The following is a 20,000-nucleotide window of genomic DNA, read 5'->3' as shown; positions in this document are numbered from 1 at the left end:
GTGGGCCTGCACACTCAGCTGGCCGCCGTCATGGAGTCTCTGGTCCACGCTGCGGTGGCGGAGCTGAAGAAGCTGGTGGAGGACAGCGCGGAGGTCCGGACCGGCGGCGCCGGAGAGGAGCCACCCCTGCGGCCCAAAGTGCAGCCCGGCGGCTGGGAGAAGATGGTGAGGCATGGAAAAACGAGTCACTTCGTTTGAGTCAAGTTTTCTACGTTTTTGTTTTTCAGATGCGTTTAAACTGAAACATTTAGAGGTTAATATTTCAAATCAAGATGTTTTTCTCACTGACATGTGGACGTAAAACGGACAGAAAGTCACAAAAATGACTCCTTTAAACTACATTTCCCATCATCCAACACTCAGTATTGAGCACAAGAGGTTTAAATAACAGAAGTCTTTCAAGCAAGAGGGCGCTGTCGATCAATGATAATCACTCCAGCCATTAATCCATTATTTTCAGTTAGAATTTTTGATCGATTCTGAAAACTTGTTCATGGAGATTAAACGAGTCTCATCCGCTTCACCGTCTTTCGTTTGTCTGTCCTCGCTGTTACGGTACGGCGGTCGAAAAGGACGAGCGCGTGGTGTCTTTCCCCCCTCATGAGGGTTCTGATCCACAGTGAGACCTGAAGAGCCAACTGGTTAACAGCTGATGTGAGAGGTGTGTCTGATGTTGGAGACTGTCTGTTTGACCTTTGACCTGTCAGGTGCTGTTTGCCTCCATCATGGAGACTCTGGGGAACGAGGCTCTGGGGAAGATCATGAACATCGTGGATGAAGCTAAACTGCTGGTGGAACTGGAGTCCAGGAGGGGCGTCAAGAGACCGCAAACCAGCATCCTAAATGTCCTCAACAACGCACGTGTCGGTACGTACGCGGCCCCGCCCCCACCAATCATCCCACGCAATGGTGTTGTACTAACGTGACGTGTGATTTGTCCCTCGCAGAAGCCGAACACTCGTACGGAGTCCGACTCGAGAGCTCCGACACACGTGGATCCACTCAGGTAAGACCCCCCTCACCTGTTCACCTATTGTGATGCGTTCACTGACCTGACTGACATCTGGACGTTGTGTCAGCACAGACCGAAGCGGAGGAACCAGGGGAACATGAAAATCCGTTTGTGCTGGCGGTGACCGTTAAAGATGAACACGGCAACATCGACCTCGGAGCAATTGCTGAGCGTGAGTTCCTGATCAATAACAGATCAGATCAATATCTGTCCTGTTGTTCTTATTACATTTATGTGACTAAATATTACCACTTCTTCCATCTCTTTCACATTAAAAGCCTCTGGTAATTCTCGGGACAGAATCTATCTCCTTCCCTGGCAGCCTTTTATTTTGACATATTTACAGGAAGTGTAATGTTTCACTAACAGCAGCTTTTCAAGATAAAAGCAAAGCAGAAACCTGTTTAACATCTTTTAAATGCACAAAATAAAATCAATACACTGACGTGTAATCGGCTGTGGTCAGAGACAAACTTTAGTTTAATCAGTTGGTGTTTTTTCCTCCAGGAGCTCAAGTAGAAGCAGCTCAGCCAGTGACCTCTGACCTCCAGCAGCAGCAGAAAGTTTCCAACACGCCGTTTGTTCTGCAGAGCGTCACGTGGAAATACTTCATGTGCACGGCGTGCAGTAAGTCCTTCACGTCTCAGAGCAACCTGAAGTCTCATTACCGCATCCACACGGGGGAGAAGCCATTCTCCTGCAGCGTCTGCGGCCGAGCTTTCCGCCAGAGGCAGAGTCTGCAGAGTCACATGAGGACGCACACCGGCGAGCGGCCGTACGAGTGTCCGCAGTGCGGCAAGTGTTTCTCCAAGCAAACGCAGCTCAAGACGCACGCCATCATCCACACCGGAGAGAAGCCGTACGGCTGCGACATGTGCGGCCGCCGCTTCAACCTGCTGCAGAACCTGCACCGCCACGCGCACACCCACACCGGCAGGAAGATCTTCGTCTGCGGCGTCTGCGGGAAAGGCTTCACCCGCGCCGTCACGCTGAAAACGCACGAGCTCATCCACACCGGCCAGAAACCCTTCAAATGCGAGCAGTGCCCCAAAACCTTCCGCCACGCCGCCAACCTCAAGAACCACCAGCGGATCCACAGCGGCGTGAGGCCGTTCAGCTGCGACCTCTGCGGGAAGAGCTTCCGCCAGTCTGTGAACCTGAAGATCCACCGGAGGATCCACACCGGCGAGCGTCCGTTCAGCTGTCAGGAGTGCGGCAAGACGTTCAGCCAGCAGAGCAGCCTGATCTCACACGGCCGCACGCACTCGAAAGAGCGTCCGTTCGCCTGCGGCTCCTGCGACAAGACGTTCAACAACGCCAACAGCCTGAAGCTGCACCTGCGCGTCCACACCGGAGAGAAGCCGTACGGCTGCGACATCTGCGGCAAGACCTTCAGCCAGGGCAGCCACCTGAGGACGCACAAGAGGCACGTCCACGCCGGCGGCAAGCAGTACATCTGCGACAAGTGTGGGAAGAGATACTCGGACCAACGCAACCTGAAGCTGCACAAGTGCGGCTACGCGTGAGTGCGAGGGCGCCGCCGGCGTCAGGTTTGAGCGTGAACGGGTGAAAGCTGAGCGCCGGTCGATGCATTGATGCTCTGCTCCAAATAGAAACTCAGATTCTTCAAAGGGAAGCAGGAGTCAGACAGGAAGTGGATGTGTTTTAACCAATCAGAGCTCGTATGTGTTGAGGGGGGCGGAGCCTCCAGTTCAGATTGAGCAGTTGCCTGGTCGAGCTGTCTACAGTTTTTGTGCCGTCAGATTTAACGCCACCGTACCACGTACCTCAGTGCCTGTTGCCATGGAGACGGCGCCATCTAGCACTGTGACATCGGAATTGTGTCATATTTTAAGTTCCACGATGCCCTTGAAGCTCTCTGATTGGATGATTCGTACAGCAAAGCTCTCTGGGAGTCGTGGTTGACTTCTCTCCTCAGGTAATTTAGGACTCAGTCTGTGACCTTTGACCTTTCTCAGCTCAGTATTTCCTAGTTTCTTCTGGTGTTTCAGATGCCAAATGTGGAACCAATGATATAAGCCACGCCCACTGAAACACTGTGTTTTGATTGGTTGAAACCGTGATTTTTAAATTCAGTAAATGTGTAAATTGTTGCTTTTTATAATTTACTATATATTTTTCATTTGTTATAAACAATAAAACCAAAACATCTGTGGAAGAACATCTGTCTGCTTTTACTGTGTGGTCACATGACACTGTGCGGTCACATGACACTTCTGACACTGAATGTCACATTTTAACAATAAAACAGGTCATTTTACTTCTTTATTGTGTTTGACTGGAGTTTTAAACAATATACAAAATCACAAAACCACTTTTAATGTGCAAAGTGCATACAGATGCAGGGCTCTGTGTGTGTGTGTGTGTGTGTGTGTGTGTGTGTGTGTGTGTGTGTGTGTGTGTGTGTGTGTGTGTGTGTGTTAAATATAAAAACATGTAAAAATGACCATCAAAGGCAAAAAAAAAAAGCCGTTTCTTTTTATTTTCTCTTTGAAATCGGAGCTTAGTCCTTGTAAATAGAAACTATTATTTTGGCTTCATTCATTTATTTCATTAAAGCAGCTTTTATTAAAATCCTCCACGTCCACGAACACCTCTGACGTCAGGCTGATGTAACTGCTACGTCACCGGATCTGCCAACATGGCGCTTCTCCGCCGCGAGCTCACCTGTCACCGCCGAGGATGAGAGCAACGACACGGAGCAGACAGACAACCGGGGAGCGGCTGGACCGACCGTCACTCTGCCGGCCTGCGGGCTCTGTGTCCCGGTATGACGCTTCCGAGGACTCTGCTGTCCGCTCCCCGGGGAGGAGGAGCCGCAGCCGGGCTTGTTTCTGCTCAGCAGCCCTGACGGAACACACGGAGAGGTGAGTTACCGACAAGGTACCGACAACATGACCGGAAACCAGTGAGGCTTACCTTCAAAGTAAAACGTAGTATAACGAGGCCGAGAACCGGATTACCTTCAAAATAAAAGATGTAATATAAGAACATGGAAAGCAGCGGGTTAACCATCAGGATCAAACCTGGAACATCACCTGAATGAAAAGGTAAGGACAACTGGACCTTCAAAATAAAAGCCTCACACTCTCGAGGGTGTAGGAGGGAAATGGAAAGAGGTGATGATGATTCTTCTTCACCAGTGACTGTAAACAAGTCCTCACTGTGTCATCATCATCACCCCTCCTCCTCTGCTGATGTCATCACCTGGGGTCATACAGTCTGTCCAGGTACTCAGCAGGTCACATGTTCAGGAGATGAGGAAGAGGTGGCGTCTGGCCCTCTGATGCAGCATGTGGCTCTCACCACCTGCACGCTGCTTTCAGGGTCAGATGAATGCCCACAAGGACCAATCAGACTCTGCTCTGATGTCAGGATGGCAGGTGATGAACAGGGGGTGGGGCTTGACATGAACTCTTCCTCAGTGGGCGTAGACAGTGTGGCATCCTGCACTGAGGGGTCAAAGGTGAAACGCTGTTATGGTCAGTGTGGGGACGGGGCTTCCAGAGACACCAGCCTCCGCCTGGATGAGCCCACCTCAGAGGTAGACATAAACCCTGTGACCATCGCCTCAGACACAGTAGTGGAGGATTTGACCTCTGATGTACCACCGGTCATCTCTGATGATGACGCCTTCATCACGGAGCTGCCGCCACCCGGCGAGCTGAACCTCCCCACCGTCGCTGCTCTCTCCAGGAACACGTTCGAGTGCGGTCGCAGGCAGAGCGCTCCGGGTCAACTGGTGCAGGACGGCAGGGGCTCAGAGTCTGAGCTGCAGTCCAGGAGGCCGGGGATCGTCGAGTACTTCAGCAGGTAAACCAGACACTCGTGATAATGGTCCTTCAGAGGAAAAGAGATGTCAGCGTTAGAATGATCAGCAAGCTCAGCATTATTTTGTAAAGATCCGTAAATTTGGTGAATCCGCTTTGTGAAAGATGCATAAGTTTGAAGCCACCTGGTGGTCGTGTTTGGGATGACACACGAGGGCCAATTCAAACTAACGTTGTTCATTCTATTCATTTTGAAAGCGGTGAGAAACTGTAAATGGTGAATTTAGACGGATCATTACAGTTAGAATATTTTATTTTTCCAACGTTCAAATTAAATTTCAAAGTGAAAAGTGGAATCTTTAGAGGACTCAGAGGTCACTTCAAGAGGAGATCCTACAGTTAGTGGGTTCGTTAAGGCCAGTTCTGAATTCTGACATCTTGAAAAGTTTTTATGGCCGTTAATGAATAAAGTGGATTAAACTAGACTTACATTATACAGGGGTCCAAACACCCGACCGAACACCTGACCGAACACCCGACCGAACACCCGACCGAACACCCGACCGACCACCTCTCCAACCACAGTACAAAATGCAGCAGATGATGATTGAGACTGAACTTATCTAACTCTGTGTGTGTGTGTGTGTGCGTGCGTGTGTGTGTATGTGTGTGTGTGTGCATGCGTGCGTTTGTGTGCGTGTCTGTGTGTGTGCGTGTGTGTGTGCGTGCGTATGTGTGTGCGTGTGCATGTGCATGTGTGCGTGCGTGTGTGTGTGTGTGTGTGCGTGTGTTTGTGTGTGTGTGTGTGTGTGCGTGCGTGTGCATGTGTGCGTGTGTGTGTGTGTGCGTGCGTGTGTGCGTGTGTGTGTGTGTGCATGCGTGTGCATGTGTGCGTGTGTGTGTGTGTGCATGCGTGCGTGTGTGTGCGTGCGTGTGTGTGTGTGCGTACGTGCGTGCGTGTGTGTGTGCGCGTGTGTTTGTGTGTGTGTGCGTGCGTGTGTGTGCGTGCGTGCGTGCGTGTGTGCGTACGTGCGTGCGTGTGTGTGCATGTGTGCGTGTGTGTGTGTGTGCGTGCGTGTGCATGTGTGCGTGTGTGTGTGTGCGTGTGTGTGCGTGCGTGTGTGTGTGTGCGTACGTGCGTGTGTTTGTGTGTGTGTGTGTGCGTGCATGTGTGTGCGTGTGTGCGTGCGCGTGTGTGCGCGTGTGCGTGTGTGTGTGTGTGTGTGCGTGCGTGCGTGTGTGTGCGCGTGTTTGTGTGTGTGCGTGTGTGTGTGTGCGTGTGTGCGTGTGTGTGTGTGTGTGCGTGCGTGTGCGTGTCTGTGTGTGTCTGTGTGTGTGTGTGTGTGTGTGTGTGTGTGTGTGTGTGTGTGTGTGTGTGTGTGTGTGTGTGCAGCAGGAAGCAGCGCTCCCTCAGTCACAGTGTTCCTGGCTGGAAGTTGTTTGGGAAGGTTCCTCCTAAGCAGAGTCCATCCAAACAGGCTTGGCTCATCCAGCAGGTACTGAGTGAACTTCCTGTGAGGAGCTCATCGTTTGTGTGTGTTCACCTTTAGCGCTCAGCTGACGCCACAAAGAGCTTCACAATGAACGAATGACAACATACAGACACAATTTGGAGGTAACAGACAGTCTGTGTGAAGGACTGTGGCATCAGGACGAGGGTCAGATGTTTACCGTTGACGTTAAAAACACAGTTCGTCTTTGCTGTCGGCTTCCTGACTCGTCTTCAGTCCAGCGAATGTGAGAAAGAACCAGTGAAGAAGACAAATGAGAAGGTCCCTTATAGTTGACACACTGTGGACATTTCAGTCTTCGTTCATTCAGCCATGACGAGACTTCTCCTTCAGTTCTTCAGATCAGTTCCTCTGGTTGCAAAGAGGCTGAAGGTCTGAACAGTACCCACAGATCTGAAGTCCAGGAGAGGCTCGGTCTCCTTCAGGTTGGGGACTGGAGGTCTGATCAGGATCAACAGAACCTGTCAGACCTCAGACCTGCTGCTGCAGTCGATTCTGGTCTCAGCAGAGCTCTGAAAGGGATCACAAGAGTCTTGATGTGGATCCACGGTGTGTGAAGTCTACAGAGGTCTCCATAACAACACGAGCTGCAGCCACATGATTGGCTGCTGAGATATGAAGGTCATTGAATGTTTCCAGTGCAGCCAGTCAGAGTGTTATACTGGGATGTTGCAGCGTGTGTCTGATCTCAGGTCAGTGGGATAACGCTGCCTTGTTTCCCTCCAGCAGAGCGCTGAGGTCAGTCTGAGCTCTCGGTCCTCTCCAGACCTCCAGGACTCTGGGGTACGGATGCATTCATTCATCTTCATCGTCATCGTCATCCGTCTGTCTGTAGATTTGAACCTGTGGTCTTCGTCAGTCTTCGTCGGTCCTCGTGCTCTTTCTGTTCGTCTCTCTGTGCTTCAGTTTGTGCAGCTCCGTGTGAATTGACGTCTGCTCGAGTTTGTGTTCAGCTTGAACTCGTTAAGTGTGTCAACACGCAATCATCAGAATGAGTTCTGACCAATGAGAACATCGTCAGTCGGTTTCATTCATCCCGATCCCGATCCCGATCCCGATCCCGATCCCGATCCCGATCCTGATCCCGATCCCGATCCTGATCCTGATCCTGACTGACCGCAATGGCAAAAGTACTGAGCCCCGCCACATTAAGAGTCATTGACTGAATTTTCACAGTAAAACGTCCTTAAAGGTTTTCAGAGCGGTGTAACGTGGTCCGCAGTCAGCCATGTTCTTTAAAACTCCAGTGAGACGTCTTCTGGAAGTCGGGCTGTTAGTTTGATCTAAGTCCACGTCTAAGTCCAGCCTTATGGTCCGTGGGTCCCTTTCTGATCAGGTCTATTTTGTTCAGATAGGACTTCCACGGGTCTGTTTCTGGACCAGTGAAGACCACTAACTGGATCCAGACCTTCAGAAAACACTGAGTGAGAAAGAGGAGTTTGGCTCTGGCTTTGTGTTCGGGTCTTCGTCCAGTCTGAGTACCCAGCCGAGGTCTAATTGTTTGGACCAGCTTTTGTCCTGTCTGTCCTCCATTAGTCACCTCCATCTCTCTGTCTGTCTGTTGTCAGAAGCTGTTGTCATGGCGACTGAGGTACGGCTTGTTATTACAGGAGTTCGAGGCGCAGCAGGTCGCAGCCCGCAGCTCTCCGACCCATCATGCCTTGGGGCAACAGTGCAGGGGGAAGGTGGAATTTGAGCCACTGTCGACAACAGCACTGATCCTGGAGGATCGACCGCCGTACGGCTACTTCCTGTCTCTGTCCTCTCTTTGTTTGTCCACTTCCTGTCTGGCAGCTGAGTGTCTCCAGTGGCCATTTTGTGTCCTGACAGTTTGTTTGTGTGCAGGAACCTTCCAGCCAAGCCAGCAGAGGAGACCCAGAGACACCGTCAGCAGTACGAGCAGATGGTGGCTGGAGCCAAGCGGAGAGGTTTGTTTGAATCTACCACACATCCCGCACGGGTGGAGTTTACCAGATAGTTTACCAGAGTGCGTACAGACACACAGTAAAGCCTCATGGTGCCTCCTGTTTGTCTGTCAGAGCTGAAGGAGGCTCAGAGGAAGCAGCAGCAGATGAAGGAGAGGGTCAGACAGGAGGAAGTGATCTCCAACGCTACGCTGGTCTGGAACCAGCACATCCTGCCACAGTGGGACAGCATGTACGAGCGCTCTGTGTGTGTGTGTGTGTGTGTGTGTGTGTGTGTGTGTGTGTGTGTGTGTGTGTGTGTGTGTGTGTGTGTGTGTGTTGTGTTATACCACGCTGACCTCAGCAGGTGATACCCTTCATGTACCTTCATTCTGCAGTTTACTACTAGCAAACGAGTCGTTAGAGTGGGCGCGTGGCGTGCAGAGCCATGTTTCTCTGATGATGTCAGCTTTCTGTGGTGACATCAGTGTTTCTGTGGTGATGTCAGGAGGTCGAGTCGCCGCGCTCGGGACCTGTGGTGGGCCGGTTTACCCCCCAGCGTGCGAGGACGAGTGTGGAACCTGGCCATCGGCAATGAGCTCAACATCACTGCAGGCACGGACACCTCGGGGGACTTTAATTTTTCTGATTCTAAATTCTTCTTATTGATGACAAAGAAAGTGTTTTCCTCCTCCCTTTATCCTTCATCGTCCTCTTCCTCAGAGCTGTATGAGATCTTCCTCTCCAGAGCGAAGCAGAAGTGGAGGAACCTGCGTGAGACAGAGACTGATGGTCAGAAACAGTTTAACTGTCAGACTGAATTTGAAAGGAGGGACAGATTTTATCTGGATGACTCACCTGGAGATGTTCACCTGCAGGTGGAGCATCACTGGCTGACAGAGAGTCCAGTCTGGAGCTGATCACACGGGACATTTCCAGAACCTTCCCCTCACTCTGCGTCTTCCAGAAGGTGGGACAGTAGAACTCAATAGAGTCAAGTAGACAAATTCTAACCTGCCTAATACAGAAGATGTCTGTTAAACTGGAGAGACAGGAAGTAAATTCAGGCTTTTATTTTGAAGGGTGGACCTTACCACGGACTGCTGCAAAGCATTCTGGGAGCTTACACCTGCTACAGACCTGATGTGGGATATGTGAGTCACACACGCACACTGACCCAGACTACTCCATCATTATTTTCAGACTTAAATGGACTTGAGACTTGACTTGTCCTTGTCTTTAGGGACTAGAAACATGAATTTGGCTCATCTTGAGCTACTTGAGACTCAACTTGGACTTCTTGTAAATGACGTGGACTTGTCCTTAAAGAATAGTCCACCACAGCCCACCTCTCACTGTGTCTCTCTGGATGTCTCTTGCCCAGGTGCAGGGTATGTCCTCTATGGCAGCCATGTTGATCCTGAACATGGACGAGGTCGAAGCCTTCATCGGCTTCTCCAATCTGATCAACAGACCGTGTCAGTTGGCTTTTTACAGAGTGGACCACCAGCTGGTACACAGACATGTTGTCTTTCTGTCCTTGTGAGGACCCTTGTTAACATAATGTTTTCCCTGAGCCCGACCCATCACAGCTAAATACCTAAGCACCGTCCTGTCTGTCTGTCCCTCTCTGTCTGTCCTCCGTCTCTCTGTAGATGCTCAGATATTTCGGGGCCTTCCAGGTTTTTTTGGAGGACTCTCTTCCTCGTCTCTTCCTTCACTTCCAGTCTTCAGGTCTGACTCCTGACCTCTACCTCATGGACTGGTGAGTCTCTGACTTACTGCTAGCACAAAGGTTGAAAGCAGAGGGGTAACTGATAGCCTAGCTTAGCACAAAGACTAAAAGCAGAGAGGAAACTGCTAATCTAATTTTGTACTACTGCTCAATTTTAATTGAAGTCAATATTGAGAAAAGCATGGAAGTCTGTGTAAAGATGCAAATGAACACTCCTGAAAAACAGAGAGGTTCACTCCTACTAACACCCCCCCCCCCCCCCCCCCCCCACACACACACACACACACACACACACCCTCTAGGATCCTGTCTCTCTACACAAAGCCCCTCCCTCTGGACGTGGCGTCCAGAATTTGGGACGTCTTCTTCCGGGACGGGGAGGAGTTCCTGTTCAGGACCGCTCTGGGGATCCTGAGGCTCTACCAGGACGTCCTGCTGCACATGGACCTCATCAGCATCGGTGAGCGTGTGGTGACCTCCGTGACCTCACTCATACATTAGCCAATCAGCTTTCAGAGGCATGAAACACCTGCAAATGACTATGTCATAACACGTTACTTGACTTGTAGTCATCGCAGGTGATTTAAGACTTGACCTAAGTGACCTGAAACTCAAATTTGACTCGTCCTGAGTGATGTGCACTTTGACAAGGACTTGGCACTCGGCTTTGACTTGTCTCAAGTGACTTGGACTTGTTGATGAGGAGACTTCACTTGCTCTTGTCTTGAGTGTCCTGGGTGATTTAAGACTCAATTCGGACTCGTCTCAGGAGACTCGAGGCTTCACTTGGACCAGTCTTGATTAAATTGAGACTTGACTCGGACTCGTCCCAGGTGACTTTGAGGATGAATGGTTTCTACATCAGGTGTCGGAGCGGGCGCCGACCGTCAGGAAAAATTCTGTTGGAAAACTGTTCCGTCCTGTTCTGTCGTTTCCTCCTCAGCTCAGTTCCTGTCCCGCCTCCCCGATGAAGAACTGCTCTCTGATAGGTTGTTCTCCTGCATCTCGGCCTCACCTGTGCTGAGTGGGAACAGGAAGTGGAGTGAGGTGAGTCACCTGACAGACAGACTGATCACTCTGTAGAAGAAGATAAAATAATGACGACCTTCAGTGAAATTTTGTTTTTCTCTCTCAGGTTTTGTCTTCATGCAGAGAATCAGAGACGAGTGTCTGAACTCACCTTCGTATTCTGGGCTTTACGGAGTTAATCTCCCCAAAATTATGTCAGATGTCAGAAACTGTTATTATTATATATGAGCAAGAGTTCTGTTTTAATTTATTTAGACTTTTTCTGTAAGAGCTTCTGTAATAAAACATTAAAAGATGAGCTGAGTTAAAGCTCTCGAGGACCAGACAGTGATGTGTATATGAAATAAAATATAGATGAACTCTCAGTACTGTTTAACTCTTTACGGGTCCCAAACTTTCTCACAATTGTAAATTTGCAGGAAATATTCTGGGAAGGACTCACACTTTCACTGAATTAATATTAATTCATATCTAGATGAGCCTTTTAGTGATGAGCAGCTCAGCGTAACATGAAGACTGTTTGTCTGCATATAAACGTTCAGTTCAACATAAACAGATGCTAAAGTTTCCTGTAACACATGAATGATAAATAAATATTGTTTCAGGGAAATTTCTCTGAAATCAACCATTATAATTTGCGTCACACGATAGAAATGTGTCCTAGTAATAATCCTCCTTTTGCGTGCTGTTCGGACTGTGTTGTGCAGTTCGACCTCCCGCCGCTCGCGTCGCTGTTGTCTCGTCACTTCGGTTTAGTGTTTCCGGGTTATCGGTCTGAACCCGCTTCTCTGGTCAACACGCGTGTGGAAACAGAAGCAACTTTTCCACCAAAACACATCGACACACTTCATCACACTCACGCTGAGGAAGGTTGATCAACGTCTGAAGCTGCGGTGGGACAAGGAGAGTTTGTGCCGCCATGGGTCCGGTAAGTTCACACCGAAGTTCCGGAAAATCTTCACCGTTAAATGACAAATTTAACGAGCAGAATATGTTCTGTCAGACCTACATGTTCTCCCTGCTGAAACTGCGGAAAAGTTCCATAAAACGGCCTCTTAGCTCGAGCATCACCTCCTCTTTCTTGGCTGCCGGCACCAGACTCCATAGAGAAATGTACGAATTTAAAGGTTCCGTGTTTGCTTTAAACGTACTCTAATGAGTAAGATATCATTTTACAGACTGGAGTCTGTTAACACTGGTAAAACTGCAGTTTGACTTCAATAAAAGTGCTTCAGCACGAGCAGGACCTGGCATTTCTTTACTGTGGGGGCCAGACTCCATAGAGAAATACGCGAATTTTAAGCGGCATCCACTGTGTAGAGCATAGAACATAGCATAAAGCATTTCATGAATCGCCTCAGTGTTTTGATCAAACCGGCCGCCGTATCACTGACCAGGGACGCGTTTCTCTGAGATGATTAAACATCTGTTGGTGCTGATGCTTTCAGCTCTGTCTGGACTGAAACTACATGTTCAGTGAAGTGCTGATGGTCACTGACCTGCTGTTTGTTTAGACAGCTGACAGTTAATCAGTGGACTGAACGATTAATCCAAATGTCAATACTGTAATATGGCCAAGTCCTCATGCAGTTTTCTAATAGAGGTCAAATGTGTCTGTGGGTTATGTGTTAAAAATGAAGCCGACAAATCAACAGACCTCAAAAATCCAATCAATCAACCTGATTGTTTTTGCACATCGCTCAGCCCTAAAAAACACAGATGTAATATATTGATCCAACGTGCGAGTGTGCTGCTTGAATCATTCTTCTCTGTTTAAAATGAATCTCTTCTCGACTGTTTGTCTCACTGAATAACAAACTGTGAAAAATCACTTTAAGGTTCAGGTGGACATTTGAAATAGACAAACAACAAAGTACACAAATAATTAAGGTTATAGTACTCCTCATGCAGGCTATTGCAGCCTAATTATTTTATTTGTCTGCATATTATATAATATGGCTGGTTTTATTCTGAATTTATTGACAGGACAAAACATATTTTCTATCTTTCTCTGAAGAGGAAAATGAGAAGTTTGCTAATCAAGAGAGAAGATCAATAATTAATATAGTAATTCATTATCACTGTGACAAACCTGCTTTCACGGTAAGAGATCGGGAGTTTGTTTGGACGTCAAATGAAATAAAACGTGATGTAGCCTTGTTTTTACCGTACTGAAGACTTGAACTCCAGGATGATTCATCTGTTCGAGTCTAACCCTTGTTTCCTTTCCTTCCCGCCTTCCCTCCTTTCCTCGCTCCCTCCAGCCTCGGTCAAAGAAACGTCGGCCGACGTTCCGCCGCCTGTTGAAGACGAGCGGTGTGAAGCTGGAGAACAAACTGAAGAACCGTCAGCTGAAGCAGCAGAACGTCGCCAAGAAGCAGCGTAAAGAGCAGAAGAAGCTGAGACAGGCGGTGAAGGACGCCGCCATCAGGACGCCCCGCCCACTGGAAACATACAGGAAGAGACCTGGTGAGAGAGAGCTGTTGATTGGCTGATGGGTGTTGACCTTTGATTTTCAGAATGTTTGGCTAATCAATGTGCTAATTAGCATAATCAATTCCCTCATGACATGTTACATTGGTTCAAGTGTTTCCTCTCAACTCGTCAGTGCTTTTTATCGTCTGCTGTGTTTCCTCATGAAAACACACTTTTCAGATATTTATAGATGAAGTGCACTTCTTCTCCCATGATGCACTGCTCACCGTTGTTTCTGTCCTGATGGTGTGAATCTTTCTCATGAATGTGTCTGACAGACGAGGAGGAGGATGACGAGGAGTTTCTGGAGAGTCTGCCGACAGACATGATGGAGGACGAAGATCTGCGTCAGATGACCGCCATGGCTCGCCAGGCCTCCTTCATCACCAGAGACCTGTCGTCATGGTAACGCAAACACAAACACACACCTGAAATATTGTGGAACAAAGTAGGAAGTTCATCATCACTGTTGTCAGTCTCACACACACACACGTGTGTTTGTTTCCTGTGGCGGCGTGTCTCAGCGGGCCGGTGCACAGCGGGAAGAAGCGGAGCTCAGAAGTGGTTCGGAGGTACGAGAAGGTTCCACGGAAGATGGCAAGGACGGAGGAGAAAGAGATCATCCACCTGCTGCCAATCAAAGACAAGACAGGAGTGATCCCACAGAGTGTGGAGAGAGGTACAGCACACCAGATCCACTCAGTGATCCACCCGCTCAGTGATCCACTCACTGATCCACCCACTGATCCACCCACTGATCCACTCACTGATCCACCCACTGATCCACCCACTGATCCACCCACTAATCCACTCACTGATCCACCCACTGATCCACCTACTGATCCACCCACTGATCCACTCACTGATCCACTCACTGATCCACTCACTGATCCACCCACTGATCCACCCACTGATCCACCCACTAATCCACTCACTGATCCACCCACTGATCCACCTACTGATCCACCCACTGATCCACTCACTGATCCACTCACTGATCCACCCAGTGATCCCTCACTGATCCACTCAGTGATCCACCCACTGATCCACTCAGTGATCCACCCACTGATCCACCCAGTGATCCCTCACTGATCCACTCACTGATCCACTCAGTGATCCACCCACTGATCCACCCACTGATCCACTCACTGATCCACTCACTGATCCCTCACTGATCCACCCACTGATCCCTCAGTGATCCACTCACTGATCCACTCACTGATCCACCCAGTGATCCCTCACTGATCCACTCACTGATCCACCCAGTGATCCCTCAGTGATCCACCCACTCAGTGATCCACCCACTGATCCACCCACTGATCCACCCACTGATCCCTCACTGATCCACCCACTGATCCCTCAGTGATCCACTCACTGATCCACTCACTGATCCCTCACTGATCCACCCAGTGATCCCTCAGTGATCCACCCACTCAGTGATCCACCCACTGATCCACCCACTGATCCACTCACTGATCCACTCACTGATCCCCCACTGATCCACCCACTGATCCCTCAGTGATCCACTCACTGATCCACTCACTGATCCACCCACTGATCCACCCACTGATCCACCCACTGATCCACTCACTGATCCACCCACTGATCCACTCAGTGATCCACCCACTGATCCACCCACTGATCCACCCACTGATCCACCCATTGATCCACTCACTGATCCACTCACTGATCCACCCAGTGATCCACCCAGTGATCCACTCACTGATCCACCCACTGATCCACTCACTGATCCACTCACTGATCCACCCACTGATCCACTCAGTGATCCACTCAGTGATCCACCCACTGATCCACTCAGTGATCCACCCACTGATCCACTCACTGATCCACTCACTGATCCACTCACTGATCCACCCACTAATCCACCCAGTGATCCACTCACTGATCCACCCAGTGATCCACTCACTGATCCACTCACTGATCCACCCACTGATCCACCTACTGATCCACCCACTAATCCACCCAGTGATCCACTCACTGATCCACTCACTGATCCACCCATTAATCCACTCACTGATCCACTCACTGATCCACCCACTGATCCACCCACTGATCCACTCACTGATCCACTCACTGATCCACTCACTGATCCACCCACTGATCCACCCAGTGATCCACTCACTGATCCACCCACTGATCCACTCACTGATCCACCCACTGATCCACTCAGTGATCCACTCACTGATCCACTCACTGATCCACCCACTGATCCACCCACTGATCCACTCACTGATCCACCCATTGATCCACTCACTGATCCACCCACTGATCCACCCACTAATCCACTCACTGATCCACTCACTGATCCACCCACTAATCCACTCACTGATCCACTCAGTGATCCACCCACTGATCCACCCACTAATCCACTCACTGATCCACCCAGTGATCCCTCACTGATCCACCCACTGATCCACCCAGTGATCCCTCACTGATCCACTCACTGATCCACTCAGTGATCCACCCACTGATCCACCCACTGATCCACTCACTGATCCACCCACTGATCCACTCACTGATCCACTCAGTGATCCACTCACTGATCCACCCACTGATCCACTCAGTGATCCCTCACTGATCCCTCAGTGATCCGCTCAGTTATCCACCCACTGGTCCACTCAGTGATCCACTCACTGATCCACCCACTGATCCACCCACTGATCCACTCACTGATCCACCCACTGATCCACTCACTGATCCACCCAGTGATCCCTCACTGATCCACTCACTGATCCCTCACTGATCCCTCAGTGATCCGCTCAGTTATCCACTAACGTTCTGTTTTGTTTGTAGTCATCAAAAAGCAGCCGCAGGAAGAAGATGAAGAAGAAGATGCAGCAGGCGAGGTGGAGGAGTTAGAAAACGGTACGAACGACCTTTGACCCTGAAACCTGGTTCCAGGTGGAGGTGAACGAGCCTCCGTCACCATGAATACACTTCAGAGCTTTTATGTCTTAGGAACAACTTCAGGGAACTTCTGTTAGTTTGGCTCATACGTTCACTGAAGAAAAGAAAAGACGTTGTTGATCCCTCGCTGGGGAAAGTCTGTTGTTACCGATAGCAACAAAAGGAGGAATAAAGAAAAAAGAAGGAGAAAAAGAAGAAATCAGAAAAGTGAACATTAAACACAGAAAGTGGTGAAAAAACAAAGCTAGACTCAAAGACAAAACAACGTTTAAAGGTCAAAGGTCATCTTCACTGTGACATCATGACGTTTGTCTTCTGTCCACCCTTCAGCGTCTCTCAGGACGTGACGACCTTCAATCCTCTTCACGACCTCGACCTTTGTACCTTTTTAAAGGTGTCGGCCATTTTGTGTTTGGGTTTGTTGAAGCTTTACAGTCTGTTGAAATGAATGTCCCCAGCAAGGGCTAAATAAAGTCTTATCTTAAATGGACTAAAGGAGATTTCAGACTCATGTGCTGAATGACACTGAACACGTCAGAGCTGCTGAACGTGATTGGCTGGTTTTTCAAGGGCAGACAGGATCTGGGATCACTTGTTAAAAGAATCGTTTGAAGAACTCGATTTAGAACGAAGTGTCTTTGTCTTCAGCGGTCGTCCTCGATGGTTTGTCTGATAGTCAGACAGGTTAGTAAATGTAAATGTGAATCCAGAGTAAAGTGAGCCTGTGATGTGTCCTCCTGAGCAGAGGGGGAGACAGAGAGCTGTGCAGCGCTGACCCCAGAGCAGCAACAGCAGCTCAGAGACCACAAGATGAGGGAGAAGAAACAGCACATCGCCAGCCTGGGATCAGCCATCATCTCCGACCCCTACAGCAACGTGAGCCTGACCGCTGGTCTGAGATCAGACACACAGCCATTTCATGATGATGATGATGATGATGATGGTGGTGGTGGTGGTGGTGGTGGTGGTGTGTGTGTGTGAGAGCAGATGAAGCGAGTGAAGGAGCTGCGTGGGATGCTGATGGAGTCTGACCCCTGTGTGGCGGTGACGGTCCGGAAGCTGGTCTTGGTTTCTCTGATGGAGATCTTTAAAGACATCACCCCCACCTACAGGATACGACCTCTGACCCCCGCAGAGAAGGCCGCCAAGGTAACCAGCATGTGTTTATGTTATACGACCTCTGACCCCCCCAGAGAACATGCCTGTGAATATTCTCATTCATCTAGGTCATTGTAAGCTTCAGGGCATTTAATCCTTCGCAACTGGACTTTGTCAGTTTGTCTTGGAAGACGTTTCGTCTCTCATCCGAGCAGGCTTCATCAGTTCATGCGCACCAGACTAGATAGGACAGCTCTAGTCTACCCCCCAGAGAAGGCCCCCAGGTAACCAGCATGTGTTCATGTTCAAAGGGAGACGACACAAAAGGCTTCGTGAAGAAACAGTTTCCACATCGAAGCTGCTGCTCAGCTTGTGGGCGACAACACGTGCTGCTAGCCACGTTAGCCACTGAACATGCTAACTACGTTAGCCACTGAACGTGCTAGCCATGTTAGCCACGGAATGTGCTAGCCACGTTAGCCACGGAACGTGCTAGCCACGTTAGCCACGGAATGTGCTAGCCACGTTAGCCACTGAACATGCTAACGCCAGACTCAGACTCAACAGGCTAACCGGCAGAAAACCATAAAGCAGCAGAAACATGTCAAAGTGTTCAGGTTGTCAGTATTGATCATCCTCGAGCTTCAGTTTGAAGTCAGTCCTGATCACATGATCACATTTGCTCTGCAGGTATTCAGGGAAATAAAAGTGCTGTAAACCTTTGAAGTTCTGTGTGTGACTGTCGTGTGATTGGCCGGTTTGCTCTGTAGGTGAAGAAGGAGACTCAGCAGCTCAGAGAGTTTGAAGAAGGTTTGGTGTGTCAGTACAAGTTCTACCTGGAGGACCTGGAGCAGACTATCAAAGGTACACGACCACAGCAGCTCACCATCACATACAGCAGACATGACAGCAGAAGGTCCAGGTGCCACGTCTGTTTCACCTCCATCTTTAGACTGGAAACAGAAGAAGAAGAAGCGCAGCCAGGCGGTGGGCTTCCAGTCCTACCGCGGCCTCGCCGAAGTCGCCGTTCGTTGCCTGTGTGAGCTGCTGCTCGCTCTGCCTCACTTCAACTTCCACAATAACATCATCGTTGTCCTCGTCCCACTGATGAATGACCCAGACAAGAAGGTGAGAAACGGCTATGTCGAGTATGTGCTGCGATGCATTCAGGTGCTTCTGTGTGTTGCAGGCATCAGGGATGTGATGCGATGCGTTCAGGTGCTTGTGTGTGTTGCAGGTGTTGAGTATGTGCTGCGATGCGTTCAGGTGCTTGTGTGTGTTGCAGGTGTCGAGTATGTGCTGCAATGCGTTCAGGTGCTTGTGTGTGTTGCAGGTGTCGAGTATGTGCTGCGATGCGTTCAGGTGCTTGTGTGTGTTGCAGGTGTCGAGTATGTGCTGCGATGCGTTCAGGTGCTTGTGTGTGTTGCAGGTGTCGAGTATGTGCTGCGATGTGTTCAGGTGCTTCTGTGTGTTGCAGGCATCAGGGATGTGATGCGATGCGTTCAGGTGCTTGTGTGTGTTGCAGGTGTCGAGTATGTGCTGCGATGCGTTCAGGAAGCTCTTCCAGCAGGACAAAGTGGGCGGGACTGCTCTGGCTGTTGTGCGGGTCGTCTCCGGCCTTGTGAAGAGCCTCAACTACAACGTCAGGCCTGAGGTGACGAAGCACACGAGCAGTGATGTCAGCTGTTGAACTGTGATGTCAGACCTGTCACGAACACCCCCCCCCCCACCACCACACGCTGATGTAATGTAATGTAACCCCCCCTCATCAGGTGCTGAGGACCCTGCTGAGTCTGAGGATAAAGGAGGTGCAGGTGAAAAAGGACATGGAGGACACTGCACCGAAGAAGAAGTTCATGAACAACCAGGAGAAGAGGAAGAGTCTGTCGAGGATGCAGAGGAAGGTGAGTCTCTTCAGCTCCTCGTCGTGTTTCTGTCGACGCTGCTGCGGTTCATTCGTCAGTCGGTCGGATGGATTTGGCGTCTTTGGAAACATGAAGAGCGGACGTGTGGCGCACGAAACACATAAACAAACACACCTAATAAGGCGTCACGCGGGCGGCGTCACGTGGCAGCGACTTGCGGGCCTGGACACACCTGAACAGGTGTTCAGGGTACAGGCGGATGCTCCTCGGGAGACACACCGCCGGCGTCCGGATCAGACCCTGGATCAGTCAGAGCAGGACAGCAGAGTCACTGCTCACCTGTGAAAAGACACACCTGTCCTGTAGTTCAGATGTCAGTGTGACGACCTGAAGCTCCTTCATGATGGAAACGAGCTCACTGTGAGTCGAGTTTTCAGAGCTGTAACACAGAGTGTGTGTGTGTGTGTGTGTGTGTGTGTGTGTGTGTGTGTGTGTGTGTGTGTGTGTGTGTGTGTGTGTGTGTGTGTGTGCGCGCGCGTGTGCGTGTGTAGTGGAAGAAGGCGGAGGAGAAGTTGGAGAAGGAGCTGCTGGAGGCTGAAGCCTCAGAGGGCAAAGACAAGAAGATCAAACTGGTGAGTTGAAAGCAAAGACA

At 49.9% G+C, this 20,000-nt stretch overlaps 3 protein-coding genes across 7 annotated transcripts in view; all 3 read left to right on the top strand.

Moving 5' to 3' along the window:
• Window positions 1-3,298, top strand: part of LOC139350096 (zinc finger protein ZFP2) — a 3,897-nt gene extending 599 nt beyond the window's left edge. Inside the window, exons 1-5 of the mRNA XM_070991200.1 lie at window positions 1-165; window positions 708-867; window positions 948-1,006; window positions 1,085-1,184; window positions 1,520-3,298. The exon at window positions 1-165 is cut by the window's left edge and continues 599 nt beyond it. Coding sequence (XP_070847301.1) covers window positions 1-165; window positions 708-867; window positions 948-1,006; window positions 1,085-1,184; window positions 1,520-2,538 — 1,503 coding nt within the window. The 3' untranslated portion in view covers window positions 2,539-3,298. The remainder of the gene's footprint in view (window positions 166-707; window positions 868-947; window positions 1,007-1,084; window positions 1,185-1,519) is intronic.
• A 344-nt stretch (window positions 3,299-3,642) lies between these two features.
• Window positions 3,643-11,595, top strand: LOC139350095 (TBC1 domain family member 12-like). Of its 5 annotated transcripts, none has more exons than XM_070991198.1 (15): window positions 3,643-4,846; window positions 6,197-6,299; window positions 7,041-7,097; window positions 7,925-8,052; window positions 8,160-8,242; window positions 8,354-8,471; window positions 8,727-8,833; window positions 8,942-9,010; window positions 9,097-9,188; window positions 9,301-9,372; window positions 9,603-9,731; window positions 9,874-9,983; window positions 10,256-10,413; window positions 10,897-11,000; window positions 11,089-11,595. In XM_070991198.1, the coding sequence occupies exons 1-15, from the start codon at window positions 4,143-4,145 to the stop codon at window positions 11,125-11,127; spliced, it is 2,073 nt and encodes a 690-aa protein (XP_070847299.1). In that variant the 5' UTR covers window positions 3,643-4,142; the 3' UTR covers window positions 11,128-11,595. The 5 variants fall into 5 exon arrangements, 4 of the variants coding, with proteins under 4 accessions (XP_070847299.1, XP_070847296.1, XP_070847300.1 ...); XM_070991195.1 differs by having other exon boundaries at window positions 3,646-4,846; window positions 7,044-7,097; XR_011603486.1 differs by lacking the exon at window positions 10,256-10,413 and having other exon boundaries at window positions 3,646-4,846; window positions 11,089-11,120.
• A 155-nt stretch (window positions 11,596-11,750) lies between these two features.
• noc3l (NOC3-like DNA replication regulator) overlaps window positions 11,751-20,000 on the top strand; it is a 14,094-nt gene continuing 5,844 nt past the window's right edge. The window contains exons 1-12 of the mRNA XM_070991291.1: window positions 11,751-11,910; window positions 13,247-13,451; window positions 13,736-13,862; window positions 13,982-14,136; window positions 16,272-16,343; window positions 17,131-17,261; window positions 17,373-17,534; window positions 18,254-18,347; window positions 18,436-18,611; window positions 19,009-19,137; window positions 19,256-19,387; window positions 19,900-19,980. Coding sequence (XP_070847392.1) covers window positions 11,902-11,910; window positions 13,247-13,451; window positions 13,736-13,862; window positions 13,982-14,136; window positions 16,272-16,343; window positions 17,131-17,261; window positions 17,373-17,534; window positions 18,254-18,347; window positions 18,436-18,611; window positions 19,009-19,137; window positions 19,256-19,387; window positions 19,900-19,980 — 1,473 coding nt within the window. The 5' untranslated portion in view covers window positions 11,751-11,901. The remainder of the gene's footprint in view (window positions 11,911-13,246; window positions 13,452-13,735; window positions 13,863-13,981; window positions 14,137-16,271; window positions 16,344-17,130; window positions 17,262-17,372; window positions 17,535-18,253; window positions 18,348-18,435; window positions 18,612-19,008; window positions 19,138-19,255; window positions 19,388-19,899; window positions 19,981-20,000) is intronic.

Source organism: Chaetodon trifascialis, chromosome 21, assembly GCF_039877785.1.
Source record: "Chaetodon trifascialis isolate fChaTrf1 chromosome 21, fChaTrf1.hap1, whole genome shotgun sequence".
Lineage (NCBI taxonomy): Eukaryota > Metazoa > Chordata > Actinopteri > Chaetodontiformes > Chaetodontidae > Chaetodon > Chaetodon trifascialis.
This window is presented reverse-complemented; position numbering and strand designations above follow the sequence as displayed.